The sequence below is a fragment of the Pecten maximus genome, chromosome 3, assembly GCF_902652985.1.
Source record: "Pecten maximus chromosome 3, xPecMax1.1, whole genome shotgun sequence".
Lineage (NCBI taxonomy): Eukaryota > Metazoa > Mollusca > Bivalvia > Pectinida > Pectinidae > Pecten > Pecten maximus.
This window is the reverse complement of record NC_047017.1, coordinates 7,997,725-8,023,187: the sequence shown is the minus strand read 5'-3', so window position 1 is coordinate 8,023,187 and position 25,463 is coordinate 7,997,725. Positions and strand designations below refer to the sequence as shown.

Genomic DNA, 25,463 nt, shown 5'->3' with positions numbered 1-25,463 from the left:
TTTGCTTCAGACATTCGTGCGAATTCCTTTTTATTAGACTACCTCTGTTTGTATCAATGTTATCACAAGCATTGATTTGGTTTTTCCTCTTCCTGGTCAGGAATGATTAATAAGAAAGTATTGTTAATTAAATATATTGACCTCCAATTAAGGTAACATATTTCTGATTACCATAACTTCGCATATTTTTCGTTCCCATGATAAAAATAACTCTCCAATAAGCGACCAGAAGTCTCCAAAACGCCTTACATTACCATTTTCGCCTTAATAACACCCAAGTAGTTTTACTTTACGTGCCAAAGGACGGGAGATGAGCCGAAGTCACCGTCTAGAATTCTGACGATTTTCAGACGTTTTATATACGATATATCAATTTGCATGCGAAATATAACAATGAAGGAATGCATAAACAGTTAATTTACTGTTAAATCGTGATTTGTTATCTTTTTTGAGACATTAAAACAGATATTTGCCGGTGAAAAAGTCGCCGTTTTTAAAGAAGGAAATGCAGGAACGTAAATAATAATCGGAGCGGAAATCCGGATCAAGATTTCAGGAATTAAAAAAAAAAAAAAAATAATTTGAAAGTAATCAAATTAACCAATGAAATATATTTCTCATGTTAAATCGATGTATTTTGCTATGCTGAAAGAATTTCAAAAAATACATATAGTGATGAAAAATTAGCACAGTAATAATTATTAAAAAAAATACTTAAAAAAAAAAAAAAAAAAAAAATTGTTTTGTTTTATTCAAAGCGGTGGTTCATTTTTCATATATATTATAAATCATTATTGCCAATTTATAAAGCGAATAATAAGCTTATGAACATTTATTAAATTTAAGATACCATCTCTATTAAGAGACCACTCTCCATTAAGAGACCGTTTTTCAACTTCCCTTGAGTGGTCGCTTAATACAGATTCGACTGTACTTGTAATCCTTACAATGATATTAGATTTTTATCAAATATACTTTATACTAGTAATTAATGTCTAGCTGAAAGGAGAGTGTTGTCATGGAATTTGTTTTTTTCTGAATTTTCTTGGTGTATGCAATTTATACAAAACATAATTTATTCAGATATTTATGTTATATGTAATTTATGTGGTATATGCGAAACGTAAATGTGCGATATTGTAGTCAGTTACAAAAAAAATATTAATATGTAAATGTTTTAATATGTAAGCTGTGTAATATATAATTTGTGCAATATATAACTGATGCGTTGGTATATTAATATATAAGCGATGTGATATGCAGGTTATGCGATATATAATTTGTGATATGTAAATTATGTAATATGGAAGTTATGTAACATGTAAGTTGTATAATATATAACTAATGTGATATGTAAGGTACATGTGAGATGTGATGTCACCAACTTAAGTGAACTAATGAAAAAAGCACCAAGAGACGTGATTGGATTTACAAAACAACATATTTATTAGAACACAAAAGCATGTTCCAACTCACCATAAACAACATTCTCTCGTCAAATACACAATTGTTTACAGATATCAGCACGCTCTCATTACGTCACGAACACATCAAAACATCACGTGATATGGTATAAACTCTCTCACTTCATTATGCTAGAATTAACTATGAGATTTATAAGGAATGTAAAATGGTTGAAATTTTGTTTTTAATCTTAAAATGGGCTTGAACAATCAATCTCCATCTATGATAAAATCAAAGTTCGTTGTAAATACGAAACTACGGCCTGTATTATATGAGTATTTTTAAATTTTGAGAATCTCGCGAGAGTTGTACGTGTCTCGTGAGACTGGCTCACAAGGTTGTCTGTGATTGAAGGTTAACATACCACGTATAGTCACAATCTGTTTGTACAATATTATAATTTTATCTCTGTACAAATTCGTCACATTCTATTCTTTATCATGCGATTGTCGTCGACGACATTACCATATACGGTAAACATAATGTCCTGCTTTTGTGACGTCACAGTTTCCAGAAAGCACTTGGCAAGACAAGTTCTGGACAGTGTCCGGAGTCACACTGACCATAAAATGGTGTGTGGATCTTTCTGATGCACCTAACACACAAACAGTTTCCAGCTATTAGTCATGCTCGTCTGGTCGTCATTGCAGACACTCCATCCGGTATTTGTCTTTTTTAAAAAGACGACAAGCTCTGCTTGGAAAATCCATTTGTTGCTATACTCGAGACTTGGCACAGGACCTGGGCACTGGTTGTGGGCAGGATACTCCATTTTGGGAGTTCACTTAAATAAATAGATTAATATAGCTCTTCTGTTCACAATACTTGGAATTTCGGCCATGATGACGTGTCCTTGTATTCCAGGCAGTCGTTATGGTTACCGCGAACTAAGGTCTGGGGACCCGGAAGTGTTCCGTATGAAGATACCTGCTGCGCATGTGTATTCGATATACCGGACATTGTGTTACTCATTTGGTTGGACATGACTGGAAGCTGCATATGATTCAGGTAATCCATGCTACCGTGGTAATATGAGGAATGGCCGTAGTTCTGGTGAGGGTAGGCTGCGGTCTGAGAATTACTCATGGGGTAGCCTCCCCTTTGCATACAACTGTTTCCGTTCATGATGTCATTGACTGGAGGAATGGAGGCGGGACTCCAGATGGAGGATCCGGTGTTCATGGAGCCATTTGAGACCGGGCTGCTGACAACAGGAGGTTTTCCGTAAACCGGTGACGACGCTGGAGGAGGAGGTGACTTGGATTTCTTGGGTGTGGAAGGTTTTGGCTTGCCTTCTTGTGTTTTCTGCTGCTGGCGACATTTTGCTCTCCTGTTCTTGAACCAAACCTGAAACAATCAAAACAATGACGATGTTAAGAACAGTTTGTTAACAAAGAAAACATCTATACAAACTATTTTACAAATACTGGAGCTTTAATGTAGCTTTTGGTTCAACGATACCAAAATGTCCAACAGTGTCGTATTACTACTTATAATTAAGCGCGTAATAGAATATATACCCAAGGTCATAATTTTAATGCAAGAACAAGTGTTTTGTCTTATAACAGTACGAATTCAAGTCCTATCTATTTCTTTATTATTTCATATTTAGCATTGAACATGTTCGTGTAGTCTGAAGTATACGTAAACTCATTGATAATAAGATTCTCCAAACGTAATAAAAAAAGTTTAATTATGTGACTCAATAATGTCTCATATTGAATATGAAAAAAAAAATTATTTATCCTTTTTTTTTATCATCATAGAAGTTAATACGCCTAGAAAAATTTTGACGCGTCCAAAAAACATTGACCAATTGCATTTGTAAAAAGATGTTAAAATAATCACAAATTAACGCATCCGCAAAAATATGGTCAACCAGATAAAATAAACACTTGTGCTATATTTTCTCAAATTTTGCTTAAATTTTGCTCAAATTTTATCAATTATATTCCGGTGTCAGTGTGGCTCTGTAGTCCTGTTTCTCATTATCCAATGTGTCGGGTGTCAAAACAGACGATGTTGACCAACTGGCAGGTATTACGAAATCTTGGTTACAGAGCAAACTAACCGTTACAGAAATTCATCCAAAACGTGTTGATCTAGACGGGTATTTGGGGAGGGATTTCAGGGATGGATAACAGCCCCGAGGGATCTATTTCTGTGGTGGTCAGAGATTTGTGTACCGCCATTACTAGAACAAACACCTTTACCGGTGTTCCCGACGCAGGTAAAATATTGAAAGTTCACAGGTGTTACAAAGGAACGGAAACGAATACCTGCCCACCGTGTCAATGTATACACACATCTACCATCTACATCTGGTATGGCATGCCCGCTCGCTTCATTTAACACAAATTGGTACACTTTCTAAATATTTTGGTTTATTTTCCTTTCATTCCACTGATGGATTCTCGCTGAATATAAAGGTATTAGAATCTTAAGGTGTTTCGATAACGCTGAAGCCGGCGTGTGCGGTAGGTGTATAACACTATTGCTACACATCATGAAAACGACCACTATTTTAAATGAATGCCGAAATATTAAAAATCTCATTTCCTGTCCAAAACGCGAACAAAACTGAATAACTTTATTTGTTCAAACACCTGTTTTACTGTCAATTTCAAAATGAATGAATAATTCCGAAGTCATCCGAATAATCTATTGCCAAAGTATTTGGTTTAATGCGAGTCCATTATCCACAAATGTAATGATGCAATGCTTATATCGATAATTTGACGACATCCATGTATATATCGATATTGTTGACGTTACATTTCGATATTGTAAACTATTTAGATTAAGTTTGGATCTTGTGGAAACTAGCGTACAAATGATTGACAATGTGTGCTTACCTGTACGCGGGACTCTGGAAGGTTGATTTTCAGGGCGACCTCTTCTCTCATGAAAATATCTGGGTAGCGTGTTTTCATGAACAGGGCTTCGAGAATGTCCAGCTGTGCTCGTGTAAATGTGGTCCTTTCTCTCCGTTGCTTTCGGTTGTTGGCTGCTGTAAAGATACGAAAAGAATAAAAAATTAATAAAACTTACAAAATTTAACATTAGTTTTCTTTCCTCTTTATGCAGTCATAATTTAATAGCCAGACTGTTGCCAGCTCTAAGGATGTGATATTCGCTTTCGTCTGGCATCAAACCCGCGAAGACGACACTAGCCATTTATCAAAGTGACACCCAAGGTGCAATAAACCTATTGCGGCCATATTTATGGCGCGCCCTACTGCATCATATTTGCATAAAGAACCTTTTACCAATAAGGTTCCCTAAACAGTCAAGACAATCTCTATCAAAGGCATTATATATGGCCCCTTATTTTTGTACACGGCGGCTATATTTGGTGTCACTCACAAAAATCCTTTCGGCTCATCTTGACTTCTGTCTCAAACACCACACTAACATAACACTATGCCACCGCTAGCAACACACACACACTGTTGTAAAAGTTTACAAACTAAAATTGCTTTCTCCGGTTTTTCAATAAAGACAGGGCGACACCATGATAGAAAATGCAGGCCCTATTGACAGCGTCGCAGCTTGGTGAATACCTAAACGTGACTATAAGAATACGGAGATCGTAGGACGGCTGCATTCATGTGAAAACCTTGTGCTCGCTCGCATATTTCTTCAATCGAAAGTGCTGGCGGATGGAAACACGGCAGAAATAACTCTGAAGGACTGTTGTCGGCAGCTGGTCCGTCATTGTTTCATATAAAGTTATCACGGACGAGAGGTAGAAAATTGCTCCGTGTGTCGTAAACGATGTCTATATGAACGGCGCGGGAGGGAGCTATCTTGACAGTGTTCGTTTTTCTCATACACAACATCTGAACTTTTGTTTAATTTCATAAAAAAGATATATTGTACATCTTACGCTTCTAGATTCAATTTCGTTAAGATTCAAAACAAGATTAAATTAAAAAGATTTTTTCGTATTTTACTGGATATTAATATACAAATATCTGTGCAAGACTATAGCTGTTGCCAATTTATCTGAAACAGCCGATATTATTCATCGCAAATTAAACATAATCGTACCCATATTGTTGACTACAAATGAAAAAATAATTGTAGCTGTTTTAATAATACCATACCAATCAACTTTCAATCAAGAGATATTTCCATTAGAAATATTATAAAAAGGTTGACGGGATCAATAAAAAGATGACATTATCGAATGTACTACGGCATTGTCGAGTCTACAAAGTCGCGTGGTCTCGCACCTACAGCCCAGAAAATTGTAACATCGTTTTCTCCTAGTGTTCTATTGGATTAAAATTGTGTATCGAATCATTTCCGTGTGTGAACCAGTAGATTATCATTGATATTTCCATTTTCTCCTTTCCGACGTTTTTACCTGGTAGATCGATCAATACCTGGCCAAATGCGGCATACCTAGAACGCGGAGTATATCGGTACGAATCAATCAGCGAGCCACACCGAACAAACACCACACATAACTAATATATGTTAGCTTTATAAAAATAACATATTTATACTTATCTTACTTTTATTTTATTATAAACAATAATATGATGTTTAATGTTTTGGCATCCTTCTGAATATTTTGAATCCCCACAAGTACCACTTTAATAAAATAATACTAAAACTTTAAACTGATGACGGAATATGACTTTTGCAGCTCCTGAAACTAACAGAGCTATGGATATTATCGGGTCGATGACAACGGCGTGTAATATTTTCATCGGGGCATCTCCCATAGATGTCTACCCGTTGTATTTATCACTAACAAAGATGCCGATACATTCGCACGTTCTGAACCTATTGGTTTTAATAACTACCCATCAGACTTCGAAATTACACAAATATAATCTGTCTGGTTGATAAATTCTAATTGATCAGCACAACTTTCGTTACAACAATCACGGGAAGGCGAAACTCGTTGAAGACACCACCTGGATACCAGAATTTGTCAGATAGAAAATAAAGCCATGTTTGTCCTTTTCTGGGGCAGTTCGTTTTCACTATGGGTGAAACATGAATGGACACAAGACCGCAAAGCATCTTCAGAATGAAACACCTGTATTTCTGTGGTAAGGTCTAATGGGATAAAACTTTCCCTAATTGAAACACACGATACGATTTTTTATTTCAACAAGATGGGATGGGTTCGTTGTGTATGCTGTGACATGTAATTGCTACTGGAGTGCCACACCACTGAGGGACAACCTAATGATCACGGCGACGATTAAAGGACCAACTCGAATTTCACGTTACGTTACATTCTATGTATCGCTTGTACCTCAAGTTTGGGGAGAGAATGGACAATGCTCATCGCGATGGGACCAAACCAAGCGAACAATGGACGCGAAGATGGTCACAGCTATCACAAGAACCTCCAGCCCCATCCCGCTGTGTTCGTCTATTATCGACCTGGAAATGTACGTTTGTGAATGGGGAAGTTATAATGGATACGGGCAATAGGGATTGTAACAGGGTGGCAAACATACCCGGATGTCTGACTACGGGTTAGGGAATAGACTCCCACATGTAGCAATTCTGCTCTTGTTCCTACCTCAAGCTTTCACAAACACGTGCATACCTTCTCTACATTCAATATCCACACGCGTGCATACTGATTCAGACGACTAGGGTCACACATTTGCATTAACCGGTCACCTGGCTCATATAACCTTTGAAATTCTCCCAATATGACTTGCTGATGCGAGAGACGAATTTTCTGTATAAATATTGTCCTGTAAGGTTCGGAACACACCCAAACAAATGTGCCCCGTAAAACTAGAACCCAGTCTAAGAGACAGTCAAAGCCGACAACATGCATGTGCAATTCGTCATGACATCTGATTATGACACAACGGAACAACCAAACGGTCACACATAGACAATCTGTCATATAAGCTCCGAGTTATTTTTCTGACCACAATGAAGGGCTTTATAATTGTAAAATTTATGAAATTATTGATTAAAATACTGATAAACCAATTCAACAACCATCAGAATGACACGAAACCACACATCTTTAAAATGTGACTGATGACTTATCAATTCTAAAAATAGACTGCATGAACATGTATTGCATCAATAGATCATTAAGTTATGTTAGAAACACCCAAGTATAATACAACTCTTAAAACAATTCACACACACATCATTTTAGTGAACTAGGTAGGCATCAAGAAGCCAGAAATAGTCAGTTCAGACGGGTAGATATTCAGCAATACTTTAAAACTGATACAAATAGGGAAAATATTGACAAGCACGGGGGTCTGATAAATCTGTATACAATATTTGTTAAGGGATAATATAGACATAAACTATTGCCAACACCATCACACAAATACGCCATGCCCCCGTGTCTGTATGTATGAGAAAGACGTGGGAGGTCCCAGTCCACGAACGAAAAATATAAATATGTATTAGTTTGAAATTAGGGCAAATCCCCAACTTTTGTTGCAAGCAATCTCTTGAATATTTCTTATAGAAAGAAGAAAAACATGTATTACTTACATGGATATCCCATAGCGGGGTGCACGAGTTCCATGTTGGGTCCGGTCAGACTGATGCCGTTGACTGTATATGGAGGGGCTTTGTTGGCCATGGAAGGCTGGCTGTAGGGCATGGAGGCCATACTAGCCATGCTGGTCTGGTGCATGTGGGATTGTTGCACGTGAAGGTTATGTTGATGATGCTGATGCACGGAGTCGGGAGATGAACTATCCAGAATAGTTGGTTCAATTTTCACCTGTGAGGAAACTCGATAGGTATCGTTGTATCCTTCACTGGCTTGGCTGTGTTCCGATTCGGAAATCCCGTTGTTTTGAGCTGAAACCATAAAGAGAGAGAAACGGTCAAAATTGGTCGTATTTTCTATCACTAACAAGAAGAAAAACAACATTGTTATATTTATAAAAGACGTTTCAAAACAACATTTTCCCTAATACAGAATGTCGAAAACGAAATATGAACGAACAAAAACAGAGAAAATATTGTTTTGAAAAAAACATTGACTTCCTAATAATAAATAAAAACAAATAAATAAATAAACAATAATAATGGAAATAATATATAACAATAATAAAATAAATAGATAAATAAATGAACAAATAAATAAAATAAAAATATTCCAATATTCTAAACAAATTTCAAAGTATAAATAAACATTGAATGTCAAACACAACAAACCTCTTTAGTAAATACATGACGTATCAAACAAATAAAGATCTCTGTGAATGATAAATAGGTTATCAACGACAAAACAATGACCTAATGGAGCCGTGTTTACTTTTAACTTCAAATTGTCAGTAAAAAAATCCCAAAGAATATTAAGAGTAATAACATGCCTTATGTCACTGAACTTAATACACGTGAACAATTTAACCCGACTTAATAATGTCCCTCTCGCAATTTTATAATCGCCTACTAGACAAGAGGTGTTGCTTCTTGTCCAGTCGCCCCTACATTGTGACGTATAAGCGTCCATCTTTGTTTTATTTTTATTTCCGTTTTCATCTTTGGAACCACCCATCGCGGTGACATGCGGTTTATAAAAGGCGATTTGTAATTGGTCAATGATGGTCACATCAACCAATCAGAGACAACATATGTTAACACCGTCATCAACATCCCTTAATGGGCCCAGAAAGCCCTTCTCTCGTTCACATTTAATTAATAAGGGATCATGAGGACATATTGGGGATATTAAACTCATCGACCCCTAAAATACTTGCCCTTTAACAAAATGAGGAAGACTATAAAAAATACTGTTTTAAGCTTCATTTGCTAGCATACACTGGCCAATTATCATTTTAAGAACCAAATACAAACAACAATGTCATTAATGTAATTATAAATGAATATCATCAGGACAATAGGAGAAAAGAAAGTAAATAAATAAATAAATAAACAAATAAATAAATAAACAAATAAATAAATAAAAAGCGCATATTTATCGGAAACTATCTTAAAACTTAATATCATCAGATTAATAAAATCAATATGAATTTGTGTATTTTATAGCTTGCAAATGAAGTTATTTTTGTTATTAAAATTTACAGTCTTGAATATGAAACGTGTAATTACAATTTAGTTTACTATGATTACATTTTCACAAAATTGTTTTCTTTAACTGATAAATTAACTTATTTCTAATCCCTCAAATCGAGTTCTTGTTCAAATAAATGAAATGAAAGAAATGTAGTTTGCTTTAAAGATCAGTAAGGTGTATAAGTAAAAAGAAGACACTTCAGCAAAGTAGCGAGGTAAAATAATGTTTCAGCGACTGACAGGGAGAAAAACGCGGGAAAAGTATCGTCTGCCGTTTATTTAGCTGAGCCACTAATTCAGGGTTTGTAGAAATTATTATGTTTTGTAGTGCATCGAACCATCTAAAGTCCCCTGAGCCTCGCATCAGCGTTGTGATTTCGAGAATTTCTCTATCTCTCCGTATACATACACGAAAAGCTCACACAAAAAGAAGCAGCATTATGAAAGTGGAATATTTCAATTTGATGATGGTTGACAAATAAAAGCTGGCAATGAATGCATGTCACTCTAACACGTGCATCCGTGGCCTCGCGCGTGAATCACCCGAGAATGTCGGAATATCGACCGCGCAAATAATTCACTAATTGAAATCTAACTACAATTGTTGTTATGGTTTTGCAATAAGCATATTGGGCGCTGTGTCGATTTCTCCACAACTCTATGTTTAGCGCCAAGAAAGGGAAACAATTGAATCCAATGATTTCCTTTTGTTGACAAACTACAGCATATGTTACATGTACATTAGACAGAATTCACTTCTTGTAAGAGTTCCGTATTTTATTGATCAGAGAGGCAGCGAATATCATGTCTTGAATTTATATAACAAAAAAAAAACCAAAAAAAATCTTGTATAAGACAGATGTGAACATAGTCCATGAACAAAAAACAAAAAAATGAATTACAATATATCCTATATAACTTCATTATATTACTCCTTTGGTTCTCTATATATCAATTTGAAAATAACATCTAAATAATTAATAAGATTTTCAGACTTTTTATATCTCAAAGAATAAGAACTAGCTGATATTTTAATAAATAGGAAGGTCTCTATTTCCGCCCTAAATTCTTATTTCTTTTGAATGGAAATCAAAACACAGCATGAATTGTTTAATAATAACAATAATTAGTTAATTTGTTTTAATATAAAATTTGAAAAAATAAATAATATAACCTACAAACTAGATAAATTCTGGACAACAATTTAAAGAACTATTAAATGAAAAATATTTATACAATTTTTTTCTATACATTCATTCATTGGTGTTTTGTAATTTCTGGTATAAAGTATTAATTCAGTAAATATATTCTAATAATACCTATATATTTTTTAATAAAGATATATTTTTGAGACAATCAAGATATGTTTTTCTTTGCAAAAACAATGTCCATGGTAGTAATATCATAAAGATTTAATAGAACAGAAAAAAATGTTTTTGTATACACGGTAAAGAATCAAAATGAAGCAAAAATAAACATCAGGATATTATTTATAATCTATTTCTTAATTCCATTTGTTGTTCTGCTAACTTATTTCTAAGTTTGATGATCTATTAATTCAATTCAAAGCTTTGATGATCTAGTGTATTAATAGAAACGTGAACATCTACACATTGAATACTAAGATAAGATAAACAAATCTAAACAAAATAATAGAATGTATTATCTAAAACAAATAAACTTATCTAGGTTGTACAAATAATTTGTTTGTCTATCTAGATATCAAAATATATTTATAGACGATGAAGCAAAAGCAGAGAGAAAGATTGGGGACACGGCAGTAGTGACGAAAAGAGGGAAAGAAAATGAAGCATATTATACCTGGAGAATTATTATTTGGGTAGGCTAGGAGGTGCATGATAACTGCTGACGGGTGCGGTCAAGGTGTGGTCAAGGTGTGGTCAAGGAATGGTCACTGACCTATAAGTGAAGGGACAAGAACATGTAAGGTCCGCACACAACACAACGACCAAAACAACAACAAGAGATTGTAAAAGAAATTTCGTTAACGATGCAGTAATTCATATAACTCTCCATCTTCATGTAAATTATGTTCAATTGGCTTTTGAATCTTTTAATTATCTTTTAATCGTGAATAATATAAATATCATTCTTAATTGAATATGTTATCAACATCAATCATGATAATAAATTCAACACAATTATCTAAGCTCAAACTACAGACATTTAAAAGGTGTAAATATAACATTCATATAGGGTTTTGATCCAGCTTTTCTAAATTAAAAAAAGAATTCAAATTGTGGTCACATTTTGTTGTTGTTTTTTTATATCAAAATGTAATAATTTAGTTTTAGCAATTAAAATTAATTTGCATTTAATATGTGAATCACGGTTTGGGTATGTGTTTATTTTCTCGTAAGAAAGCGATATGTCATGAACTTTTGAAAAGTGCCATTTTGACAGGCCGGTTTTGTTTACTTGAGAACGCCATGTCAATATTGGGCGAAGGTTTGCCTTAACGATTTTTGCCACACTCTCGGTATAGAAACGAGAAGTACACAAACGGATACTCAAATGTGTTAATCAACAATTTTCTTACAAATTAAAAGCGCAAACATCCTTTGAATTTAACAATTTCCAAAGTGGCGGGGTAATATGGCAAGTCATTATCGGAGCACAGGAAATATTTGTCGAGTACAAATTTACTCGGATTGTCCGTTTTTTTAAAGAGAAAGGTACAGTACCACTACATCTATTTACTTTAACGGTACTAGATTGACTTGACAAACGAACGGCATTGCTTGATAATCAATTGATTCTCGCCTGTGAAAAGTAACGGATAAGTACACGTTCATCTGATAGTGTTGTACGGAAAAAAATGTTTAAAAAGGCACAATATATAAAATTAATTATGTTATTATTAAAAATCTCCAGGAAACATGCTCTAAACTATCCATTACAGCCAAGATCTTGTTTATCATGTGGGGTAGTTTAGCTGAGTAAATAAAATGGGGGAGAAATGAGGCCGTAATGGTCAATGGAAGTGGACAATGGTCAGGAGGGCAAACACAGGTTTTCAAGTACCGTATCCCGGGAGACCAAACGACCAACGAAAAATTTCTTTACTAAAATCTGGGTGTGTACATTTTAAACACAACTTGACCTTATTTAAATATAAAAATGTTGACAATTTGTTATTTGTTAAAACGTTCGGCTAAATAAATTTTCACGGTGTTCATCATGCATATGTTGACATGTTATGTAACTCGAGACAGCGTGGTCAGAAAATCTGGAGTGGACCTAGCCAGGGCTAACATTTACACAAGTCTAGTTTCCTGTGTTTCCCTTCCACGAGTGTCCACTGGTCAAGTTTCAAACACGGTATCGAATATAATATATATGTCACGTCAGAGGCACAGATATGAGTAGCGTCCGTCAGGAAGTCGTCCTCGAAATATATCCGGCATGAATCACGATAAATGTATAGTTGACTTCACTTTGTTCAACACAAATTAAAAAAAAAACAAGGAAATGTATTGGTGAAGTACGGCTAAGGTAAAATAAAACAGGAGAAAAAAAATAGGAAGATGGAAAATAATTAAAAAATAAACACTGCAGAAAAATCAAAATTAATTCAAAATGTACAAGTGAAGTTAAATGATATTTACAAAGTCCATATTAATCGTGGATAAAGAAAATGAGGATATGTAAACGATATAAGTATATTAATGTGTTAAAGTATTAAAGCTGAGTTATACTATAGCTCAATGATCAGTGCAGTTCATATAAATGATACCCACTAAGTTGTATAATATTAATAATTAAGATTATCAGGATAATCCTTCAATATCCACTTTATTCCTTATAATTCATTATCTTCTTTCCTTAACTGATTATAAAAAAGAATATTTAGATTTTTTTTCTTTATATCGTTAGCACGCTCTAAATGACGTTTCATACACCCGTTAAATATTATATATTTAGTGAACACTTGTGTAAGTTGTGATTATCGTCTTGAAAACAGGAAGAAAACCGCTTAAGATGAACTCGATGATAGCTTACCTTCCAATTCATCAGCTGTTACTTGATCTGACAACAATCGGGGAATGTCGGAAACAGACATTTCTAATAACGGAAAAGTAAAAACTGAAATCTACACGGCGTTGTTGACAACTCGACGACAACTAAGTTCGTTTTCACTAGCTACCAATCTCCAAGTCCTGTGTGAAATGTAAGTGTCCGCCTGTGTTAAGGGACTATATATGAAGTGTATCCACTGACCACCCTTGTAACCTATAGGTGTTTTACGGTCAGTCACGCGGAAACACTATTGTTCTACTCGTCGTGTCCAGTCTTGTGTCCAGTACCTGTCCGAATTTTTTACGCATATTTTTTTTTCTTCTTAAATAAAATTTATAACATTTTATAATGTATATATATGATACCGCTATATGAAAATTCTATTGGAATATGATAAAAAAAATACTCCGCGGTGATGATATATTTAAGTGTTTATTTGTGTTTTTAAGGGATGCAGTTATATCGGTGTTAAAGACCACACTTTTAAATACAGTTAAAATATATTGGAAGATTTGAGAGGATTTAGAAAATCTGGATCAAAACACTTAATCCGAAATTAGGGTATTGAAAAACACTTACCTTGTATGGTCATTCAGCTCACACTTCCAGTGGTAGGCAAGATCTGTTCAGATTCACCTGTTGGGTATAGGGATAATCCGAATTAGTGTTAGTGACAGCGACCGAACTGGCTAGAGTGAATTGTATTCAATGTCTTATTCACGTGAAAGTTTTACCTCAACAAAACGCTTTACTTATACGATTGCTCTGAACATACCTGGAGACGAGCACAGTCGAAATTTCCAAAAAATAGTTTATGAAGATTAGAGATGAATCTAAGAAGCTAGCTAAACCGTGTAAAACTCAGCTTACGGCGTCGACATGAATAAATAATAATGATTGATTCTACCACGACCAGCTTTTCGTTCATGTACTCACAACAGATAGTAAACACGCCCCCAGTATCTGCGCCAGCCAATCAGCGATTAGCGTTCATGGACTCTTCGCTCAAACCCACTAGCGCGTGAGAATAATGTAAATTTCCTACCATTGACAGATGAAGTGATCTATTTCAATACTTTTGTTGGGGAATGAAATAAAACAGACTGACTGTTATTTAGAAAGATACTTGAGATTTCCAAAAATAACCAATTCACGATGTAAGGATTGGTTAAAGAATTGAAATGTTACAATTTGTGACAAGGACACGTTCCAAGAATAAGAGGCACCATTATTCTGTAATGGTAAAATTAATCTACGAGTTTGCTTATGGGTTTAAGATATTTGTTTTAGCATTGTAATTTTAACTTTTTCGTCCCTAAGTATATTGACAGTTGTAAGAGGACACCATATAAACGAATAGCAGAGATAATGTTATTTTACTGTCCTTACAACATGTCAAATCATATTTTGAAATTAAAAACAAACAAACAAATAAATGTCTTTAAGAAGAATTGAAAATCCTTTATAGTAGCATTTTGGATTAGAAGCTATATGTATATCAGTTTTGGGGGAATTAAAATGACATCATACCCATTACTTAAACTACAGTTCAAGTTGCTTTGACCTGAACACGTGGTGACATTTAAAACAATGATAATTTGGTATATGATTTTAGAAAGAAAATAAATATCAGTTTTTGCGTTTGACAAAAATAAATAAACATGTATGTAAGAATTTCTCTAAATAACGACGAAACCATGAAATAATTGAGTATTTAATCTTAGATCGACGAGATATTACAAATTTGAGATAGACATGTCTTCATCACATTGTCATACATAGCTCAGCTCTGTCTCAAGTTTTTAGTATTTTTGTCAGGGGATTAAATTATCTCTCGTAGAATGACACAATCAATTTGGACTCGGTGATACGAAGGCATCTTTTACTCTAAGATTCAAATTTATTATTAATAAATGTGTTTTAATTAGTTTTACCCTTCTGACGTCATTGTTAAAATCAAACACACCTGCAGATTTCACCATCAATATATTAATTATTATCAAAAATATTCAAATCTGAACATTTTACTTGACATCCATGTCCAATAACATGCTTTGAACGACCTTACCACAATCAATTCTATTAAAATAATATTAAAATTTAACCATTATTGATTTCAATTGATCAGCGATATTAATCATGAATCCAGACCTCTGATTTTATTCAACAAACACAAATTTATAATTTTTTGTGGTAATTATTACCTAATTACAATAAATCGGTAGATTATCGAGATTATCATGGAATTTGTAAGGTCAATATCATTTATTTGAGTTCAAAAAAGATATGCACCTCTTTTTTTTCAATTTGAAGAAAACATGTACTGGTCAATATATTCCATAGTTTCATCTGTGACAGGTCGTAAACTCCTATGCAGTATTCTCATTAACTTTACAGTATTCTTGTTTCCTTTCTTCTTCCTTACCTGATTATTTTCTACTCTATTTAAATACTATGTAAAATATATCATCTGTTGATCATAATTCGACAATTGCTGAGATTTGCATCTATATACATGTAGTATGGAGAGGACATTGATAAATTTGGATAACTTGCGTCCGATCATTTTTTGTAATATCTATGTTATAAAATTGATTTAAATTCAAAGTAAATAGCCTAAGACGTTTTAATTCTAAACACGTCTGTCGGGCAGGCTACTTCCAAAATGAATTTTGATGTTTGAGTTGTATTGTTCGAAAAAGGGTTGTTTTTCTCAGGAGTATATCACAGACATAGCCTAAGACGTTTTAGCGGTGTCGTAGAAAGCAACATTTCTTTATTTCGGTGTAACATTTTTTTTAATTATGCATATTTTACTCTGCACCAACAGTCTAATGTTTTATGAATAATTAATCAAATCTTATATTTATCTATTTCTTTGATATTAATTCATTCTCATAATTTTATCCTCTTTCTTTCCTTTATATGACTAGTTAAAATTATCAGCAGGGAGCCATGTCCAATACCCACAATGCTATCATTTATATGAAATAGGTCTTTTAATATGTTTATACATTAAATTGAATTAGTATACGAATAAAAATAATTGATTATGATAAACAAGACTGAGAAAAATTTACATTCAAGATATGATAGATAGAAAAATTAAATAAACAAAATTAAGATAGCAAGAAGGCGTTTGTACACTCCCACCTCCATGCGCAAACTTAAATAAAAAATAATGTGCTTATTTCTGCACGCGTTTAGTTAAAAGACCACTATGTCTCCTATGGGAACATCGATTTTGTTTAAATGTTAATTCCTGGGTTTCCTAGTGTATTTAAACGTCATACATGCGAGTCTCACATTCTCCGACGTACATGATCCCACGTTAAAAAAATCTCGGAGAACATTTCCCGATAGTTATAGGTCCATAGGATATATATCTACCATATACCTACTCTTCGTTTTTCTTTACACTACTAAATAAAACGGGAGTTTTCTCTTTATTTATAGTGAATACCTTCCTAAATTCTAGATAATTCCTGTAATCTGATTTACGATATAATTTGAAAGCGCATTAAATCTATATTATAAGTATGAAAACAAACATACAGAAATAGGATACGAAAAATGGATATTGTCGGCTTATAAAATATTAACATCGGGACTCACAATTCTGTTCACTTATTATTATTGTCTTTAAGTATATTGCTGTTTTTACTTTTAATCCAAATAATAATATTAGTTAATAAGCACCACACTCCGAGGTGAATCCCCACCCCCAGTATGAACCAAGCCATGGACGCGTTATATTAGAGAGTTATACGGGGTTCAGAGAGAGCCGACATAGGGATTATTTGATTAAAACCAGGGCATGGTGCTAGAATTACAATCATTGTTTAATAAATCTAGAGAAAGCGTCCACGAAAATAAGTGATGAAATCCCCCTAATTAACTTGTAAACATCGTTAATGAGGTTTACGGTCTCGAGCGGAGAGCGCGTGTTCAGTATGGTCGGCTTACGGTACATACTGCTCCGGGGTAACAAAGGAGCCGTGCCGCTAATTAACGAACGATTAGCGATGACATGCCGAGACGCAGACAATATCTCCATCGCCGGGTACCGCAAAGGATTGGCAATGAAGACCTTAAATTTGAGTTCATTTGCTTCCTCTTTGAAAATTAAGGACTCATTTTTTACCTATGTAACATCAAACATGTGCAGAGACGTTCGAGTTCACTAATCGATCGTCGGGTTACAAACAGGTGTAAATTATACAGGTAAGTAATCACCTTATCGACTTGACGAGTTACTTATCCTCTTTTCTCACCTGTCGACAGGTAAATGGTTTCTAGGCAAACAGGTAAGGTCATGTAGGAAATCTAGTTATTGTAATAAAGTCTGCGCGAACTCCTGGCAAGTTGTTTTTGTAGCAATTTCTTAATACATGTATACATTGGTGACCAACAAAGTCAGTATCAAACCCGTTTATACAAGAATTATCTCGCTATCGTGTCTTATCCTTATAGTTAGGTACCGGTGTTTTTGTAGTACATGTCATGGATGGACATTGGTCAGTGTTTTTGACATAGGGCGTGTTTGTCCATGGTCATTTCCTGGTAGAACATGGGACGGACACTGATAAAAAATGTACACAAGGATTCCGGACTTCATCCGGTCAACCAAACCAAACACAAACACCACTGTACCGGGTACATAATACAAATATATTTCTGACCATTAGCAAAGAAAACACAAACAATATTGTCAACATGACTGAAAAAGCATTCCACATGTGTTTTCCCAGTTGACATGTGCGTATGTAAAAACCATTGTTGTTGTTGTTGTTGTTTTCAGTCAAAGAACTTTTTAATACAAGATTCTTTATTTTTTATTATATTAACAGCAAAAATGTCACACACGCCAAATCATGCATCAGAGAAGATGTAGGAATATGACCCGAAGTAATTAAAGGTTCACTACAATTTTCTCAGAAATTGATGTTTAGCTTTGCCTGTCATCATTGTAATTTGTGCTGAAATTATGGATACGGTGAATTATTGAAGAAACTCTTCTTAAACTGAAAAATAATAAAATAAAAAAAAAAAAATGAAAATCCATTTCACCAGGACTAACTGCCTTTACCAAGAAATACGTGGTAAATTGAGAATGACTATTGATAAACTTGAGATTCACAATCTGACGAAATAGGCAATGAATAATCAAAATGAAAAATTGAGAAAAAGAATAAGAAACATTTGTCAACTGTACAAGTGTGATGAGCCTCTATATTGTTTTAGCATTTTTTTTTATTGATAAATTTGGTTTGACATTTAACCCAGACAGCATGTCTTGTTGACAGAACACAATATCTCCTACAATTGTACCTGATCAATTATGGACTTGTTCACAATAGAACTCCAACATAAACATTTAACGCGACATAAAATCACAACGAACAAACGTATTGATACTTAATTCAATGTGTCCGTCGAAGATTCTATTATATCTATTTCATAACGAGTTTGAAATTCTTTTGTGGGTTCAAGGAATGATAAGTATTGTATTTATTCAAAACAATGACGCGCGCTTCCGACATAATGGCGACTAATGGACTGTTTCAGTCATATTTCAGTTTGAAATGTACATTTCAGAATGATATTGTATTCGTTGTTTATTTCGGTCCTTTCATTATTAAAACCTTGTACGATGGTTAAAATCCAGACTTTTAACTTCTAATAGAGTTCTTATGAGGTAATTAATCACAGATCAATGAAAGGGTACATTTTTGTATATGCAATGTTTAAGTTTTGTCGAATGTGAGCAAATTTTTGGAAAAAAATAGAGGCATTACTAAAACAACATTTGAATAAAGAGGTATTAGATATATACATTACTTAAACATATTATCTATCACTATTAATATTATAACTGTGTTGCGTCATGTTGAAAGTACCTTGTAATGTAGGACAAGAGTGCACATGAGTTGAATAATAAAATATTGATAAATTGAAATCATAAACATTTCAATTAACATTTGATCTACATTCATAGTCATATTTTCAGCATGATTTGACAAAAGTTTACACACATTTCACACAAAATTTACACACATCACGAATCATTTACTGGATGTTGATGCAAAGTTGTTTTAAAACAATTATGATGAATAACATATGTAGAAATTCCTCAACTGTAACTCGAATACTAACTAACTAAGAATATTTCTAGTTAAAATCTTATTTAATTAAACGTTACTAAAACTGACACGTTTTATTAATATATCTCAGATCTTTTTTTATTATTTTGTTTAACGTCCTATAAAAAGCCAGGGTAATTTAAGGACGTGCCAGGTTTTGGAGGTGGAGGAAAGCCAGAGTACCCGGAGAAAAACCACCGACCTACGGTCAGTACAAGGCAACTGCCCTACGCGGGTTTCGAGCTCGCAACCCAGAGGTGGAAGGCTAGTGATAAAGTGTCGGGACACCTTAACCACTCGGCCATCGCGGCCTCTATGTATAATGATGTCACAGAAAAATCGTGAAATTGTATTTATCTCAAGAGGGATGAATCCCCCGGATGATGTTATTTATTTTGATAGATTTATCAAACTAAGCTAGGGTACTTCAGCAAAATACACATCCTTTCAAGGCGTCACATCAAGTTACGAAACGCAAGGTGGCGTGTGTCATTGGCAGATCCAAAGGAGGGGGTCTTCGTGAGGGAAGAAATGCGCATTAAAAAAGAAAGAAAACAAGAAAAAGAAAAAATGGAAGAAAAATAAATCAATGAAAAGGAAAAATTACAAAAAGATGCAACATTCAGCGTTAACCATACAAGTCTTTTTCTAAACATCGCTCCGAATGGAAGAGCTTTTAACAACTTATTACCATATTTCCAGAGAGAAAGAAAAGCAGCAACGTTGATTTCTCCATGGATCAAAATCACTATCAAAACATGTTACATATACAATTTCGTTCTTTATTTTTCCTCTTTAAAGCAATATCCCGCAAGTACTATATGTAAGGTATTGCTTTTTTTGTAAAAGAATTTAGAGCATTTTTTATTATTATATGTTATAACTCACAAATTTATAATATTGAGTTGACCCCGGCTTTCCTCCCATCTTGACGAAGCCATCCATCTCAACAAACCCTATGATTTAGCATACATAGATTGGCTTTCTTTTCTATTTTTAAAAAGCCGTATCCGCCGTTTATCACCGTGTTATCATTTATCGTGGTACACATGCGTTGTAATCTCATTTCCTTTCGTGACCATAATTATCAACATTTTCATCGAAAACAGGATATCTTTCTTCAAAATACTCAGAAAAGAAGTGTTTTTAAAATGCCATACAATTTTTGTTTAAAACAGAACAATACCAGTGCTCGCTGTTAAGCGTCCACTTTGATCTCGCTAACGAAGGTCACGTGAAGCCAAGAAATCTGACACGAAGGTCAAGTCCTGTTTGTTGTTTTATCTTTCGCTAGACTACGTGAACGGTAAAGCCCTAACCTTTGACAGTTACTTCAGGCCGTGTAATCCGGAGTCGCAATCCCACCTATTGGTTTCCTCTGTTAGTCTCCTTCTCTTATTTCCGGAAATTGACACAGATTGTCTTTTGAGTGAATTTTCCGTGTAAACATAACAATTAATACAAAGAAATATATTGTTACCCGTGATTTTCTCAATCATCTGCTCTCAAGTTAAAATATTGGTCTCATATTCATACATCGTATATCGATCTTACAATGGTATATATATATATCAATATTGATATATTTTGGACGATTCTGTAACATCTTTTTATTTGAAACCTAATGTAAAGTGGAGTTCGCTTTACAGCCAACACCTACGAATTTGATTTTGATTTCTAGAAATTCATAATGGCGGGAAAATGTTAATCCCTCATATCGGGATGTAAAAGATTTCCATTCGTACTTAAGTGAATGTTCAACAACTCCTTTCTGTACGTATCAATGTGAGCAGTATATAGATATAGATTGTTTGTAATGCTCGTGACGCTAGGATCGCGGACTATAGATCTAAGCACGTTCTAAAATTAACGTAACTTTATTGATAGCTTTCAACCTCGATCATGTCATGTAAGTGTTTGCTTCTTGCGTCAATCTCGCGTTATTCAGATGAAATATCAGATCAACCAACACCATAACTTAAATTGTTTCCCTATCAAAAAAAAAAAAAAAAAACAACAACAAATGGTCGCGATCATTCATTAAAAAAAAATGCAATCCTTATATTTATTATATTAAAAGCAACAAACAAATCCATATTTACGCTTTCTAATTTTTCATTATCTTTTTTCCCCGTCATATTCGATTAAAGAACGGAAAGAGTAGTAACATTTCCTACTTGATCTTCTGACTACGGTAGACGACTGACGTCATTCGGAGATCTTTCCAACATTACCGCCAAAATTTGAATTAGTCGTAACATCCTGATTGGCGACCGACTACAATGACCGTATACAAATCGGAACAATCTCAGATAAAAAAATATTCACGAATAATTATTTTATTTTTATTTGGTAATAACAACATTTTGGCTGATAGCTTTAACTGAGGAACTGGTTTAAATAAATTTAATGTTTTCGAGCCTTTTTTTTTCTGTCACCTCCACCCCTCCCTCCCCTTATTTCTTGCGCCCCTCTTTTCCGTGTTTAGATAAACCAAGTCTTTGAGACTTTATCAGTGGTAGACAAGTCGGCCATTTGTATTTTCTCAAAATTCCACCCCGAAGTAAGGTATTCGGAAAATGTAATTTTCTGAATGTGTTTCCCTTAATTAAATGTCTGTTAACTTATCGAGGAAACGCTAACTCCAGATATCTCTGTTTCTCATACATAGCATCTGTTAAAGTGAAGCGATAAAAAACATTTATGAAAAATGGCGGTCATTCTATCTTGTCCGCGAAACGTGACGAAAAGTATCAAAACGCGACAACTTCCACACACGGACAGAAATTGGAAACTTGAACACTAATAGTCAAACAGGAAGGCACTTGAGTGTGAAATGAATGCATACACTCGGCTTGTTAGTGCTATCATGGAAAATGCAAACAAGTTAGAGGTAGAACCCTGCCAGAACTTTGTACAAATATAGTACGATAGCATAGTAAATATTAACAAAAACAAACAAATACGGAAAGCAGACGACAGAGAGGGGTGGCTCCCCATAGCGGGAATACTTGTGTCTGGCACCGCCGCAATGGTACAATACAGACACAAACGTTGTCCCGACGTCAACAGCAATGTGATCTCCGTCACCAAGACTCTTTGAAGTCAGTTCCGCAGGTACCCGCTATGTACACTTTTAAGTGGGCGATCCACGTTTGACATTTTCGGCGATGGAGTGCTCGAATAAAATTGGTCTTCATTTTGAATTGCATGGTCCTTAGTTAGAGGAAATAGATACCGTACACGTTTGATCGCCATTGTTTGCTCTTATGTCAGAGGTAATTATGGCTGGTGTTTAGATTGCCTGACCACGTATAATATGGCTAGTTAGAACACAGGGCGGATAATTTATACATACTCCACGAGACACATAAGTCAACATGTTACCCTTGTTTGAGTTTAAAAGTGACGCTTTTAACTTTGTCATTATGTCTACTTCGTAGGCGGGAACATTTTGCAATGCAATATGCTATGTCTTTTTTCGACTATACTCTACATAACACTTGCTTTGAACCATAAATGTATAATTTGGGTCGTGTTATGTCATTAAATTGTTATGTTATGGATATTTTTACCAACAAACGGACTTCACGGAGTTAAAGTGCAGTCGACAGTCGTTGCTCAATGTCCGATTGCAGACCGATACCATCTGAAGCCGTATAACGGCCATCATTACGGTGATATTGGTAGTTAAGAGTTTATCAGACCAAAAGGACAACACCGGAAGTAACATATAGGTAAATGATCTTGTAAACAGATTTTGTTCATTTGAAAATTTGATAACACAGGGTATGTTATGTTTCTGACAGCTATATGCGAAAATAGCGATATTCACAATAAAGCGAATTGAACCAATTACATAATTTTTTTTAGTTTACATGCCTGTCGTGAGATATGCGGTCTGTAAATATAGACTACATTCATTTGATATAACTTTATTTGAATGCGAAAACAAGAAGCACATGTCTTTGAATTTCAAAATCATAAATTTACTTGCACGGATATCCGATTTTATTTATGTATTTATTCAAATGTGGATTACATTCTATGTCTATAACTAACACAAAAGATAATAACAATTGTTTTCTTAAAATTCAGAAAGCGAACTCGGATGATGAATTTCATCTCCCATTTTATAACAGCGCATAGATTCTCAATTTCATAATTCCTCGCGTGAGTTTTTATTGCGCGTGCAGAGAATTCACACTTCACGCAGAGGGGGTCGAAACGCATAGCGATGAATTATTTCAGAACAACCCAATAAACGATTGGCTTCCTTTCAGGAGACATTTAATTTCTTTTCAAGACAAAGCTGCTCACGAAGTGAAAAGATAGAGTTGAGGAGATAAATATGTTACTATCAGTTAGGACTGTAATTATTTGTGATGTGAGGGTGTGTCACCTTTTTTGACCCTTCACCCTGCTTGCTCACAACAGAATAGACGGTTGCTCTCCGGTCTTGTGCCGAGTTAAGATAATCTTGCAGAACGTCACGGCAAAAGCGACATTAACGCTATGTTAGAATGACTTATTTCAGTGAAACACTTGTCCTCCGCTGAGCGGTTGTGATATCATTCAAAAAGTAATAAAATTCAGACCAAAACGAACTGTAATTTGCCCAGCAGCCTGCATAGCGAGAGATGACACGGCGAGATTGCCTTATCGCCTCGACACACGTTCTCGCGAGAAGCCACGCGCGCGCTAACTGACGCCATAATGCCAATCGGCGTGTGTGTGAAAACATACATTGGTGTTGGGCTATCTACCTCTGGTCATATCAGACAAAACCCAGACTCGCAGCCGAATGACCGACCTTTCAGACCAAAAAATTATTTGTAATAAAACGGCAGCAAAAGTATAATGAAATAAACCACAATTTGATATTATCGGCATTTCTCTACTGTGATAATCCGTGCTAATTATTTCATCACGAGACAGTTCTCCCGGGGTTATTTTTCTCAAAGCGAATGTTGAACGCGACACGTGATGTGGTCAAGCGGTCATCTAGACCATTTAAAGTGGTGCGTGAATTGATGAAGAGTGTACAAAAGGGGGAGGAACTCCTTAATTAGGGGACAGAACATGTTAGCGGCCACTTAGACACAGGGCTATACTACACATTGTTAAGTATAAATACTATCTACAATTAACTTGGTACGTTACTTTACAGAAAATTTGAAGCCTGATAGAAGTTACCTTGCTGATATTGACGGCATGACGGACGTTTCCCCAATATTGACGACGTTACGGACGTAACCCTACTGATATTGACGGCGTGACGGACGTTACCCTGCTGATATTGACGGCGTGACGGACATAACCCTTCTGATATTGACGGCGTGACGGACGTAACCCTGCTGATATTGACGGTAGGACGGACGTAACACTTCTGATATTGACGACGTTACGAACGTAACCCTATGATATTGACGACGTTACGGACGTAACCCTGCTGATATTGACAGCGTGACGGACGTAACCCTGCTGATATTGACGGCGTGACGGACGTAACCCTACTGATATTGATGGCGTGACGGACGTAACCCTACTGATATTGACGGCGTGACGGACGTAACCCTGCTGATATTGACGGCGTGACGGACGTAACCCTACTGATATTGACGGCGTGACGGACGTCACCCTGCTGATACTGACGGGCGTGACGGACGTAACCTTGCTGATATTGACGGCGTGGCAGACGTAACCCTGCTGATATTGATGGCGTGACGGACGTAACCTACTGATATTGACGGCGTGACGGACGTAACTCCACTG

At 35.1% G+C, this 25,463-nt stretch overlaps 1 protein-coding gene across 6 annotated transcripts; it reads right to left on the bottom strand.

Annotated features, from left to right (window-relative positions):
• Positions 1 to 1,422: 1,422 nt before the first annotated feature.
• LOC117323068 (homeobox protein otx5-B-like) lies at positions 1,423 to 14,450 on the bottom strand. Of its 6 annotated transcripts, XM_033878070.1 has the most exons (6): positions 14,321 to 14,391; positions 14,125 to 14,181; positions 11,326 to 11,424; positions 7,969 to 8,283; positions 4,320 to 4,474; positions 1,423 to 2,811 (listed from the first exon to the last, which is right to left on the bottom strand). In XM_033878070.1, exons 3-6 carry the CDS (start codon positions 11,360 to 11,362, stop codon positions 2,281 to 2,283), a joined length of 1,038 nt encoding a protein of 345 aa, XP_033733961.1. In that variant the 5' UTR covers positions 11,363 to 11,424; positions 14,125 to 14,181; positions 14,321 to 14,391; the 3' UTR covers positions 1,423 to 2,280. The 6 variants fall into 6 exon arrangements, with proteins under 6 accessions (XP_033733961.1, XP_033733963.1, XP_033733960.1 ...); XM_033878072.1 differs by lacking the exon at positions 11,326 to 11,424 and having other exon boundaries at positions 14,321 to 14,450; XM_033878069.1 differs by having other exon boundaries at positions 14,125 to 14,437.
• Between the last annotated feature and the right edge of the window lie 11,013 nt (positions 14,451 to 25,463).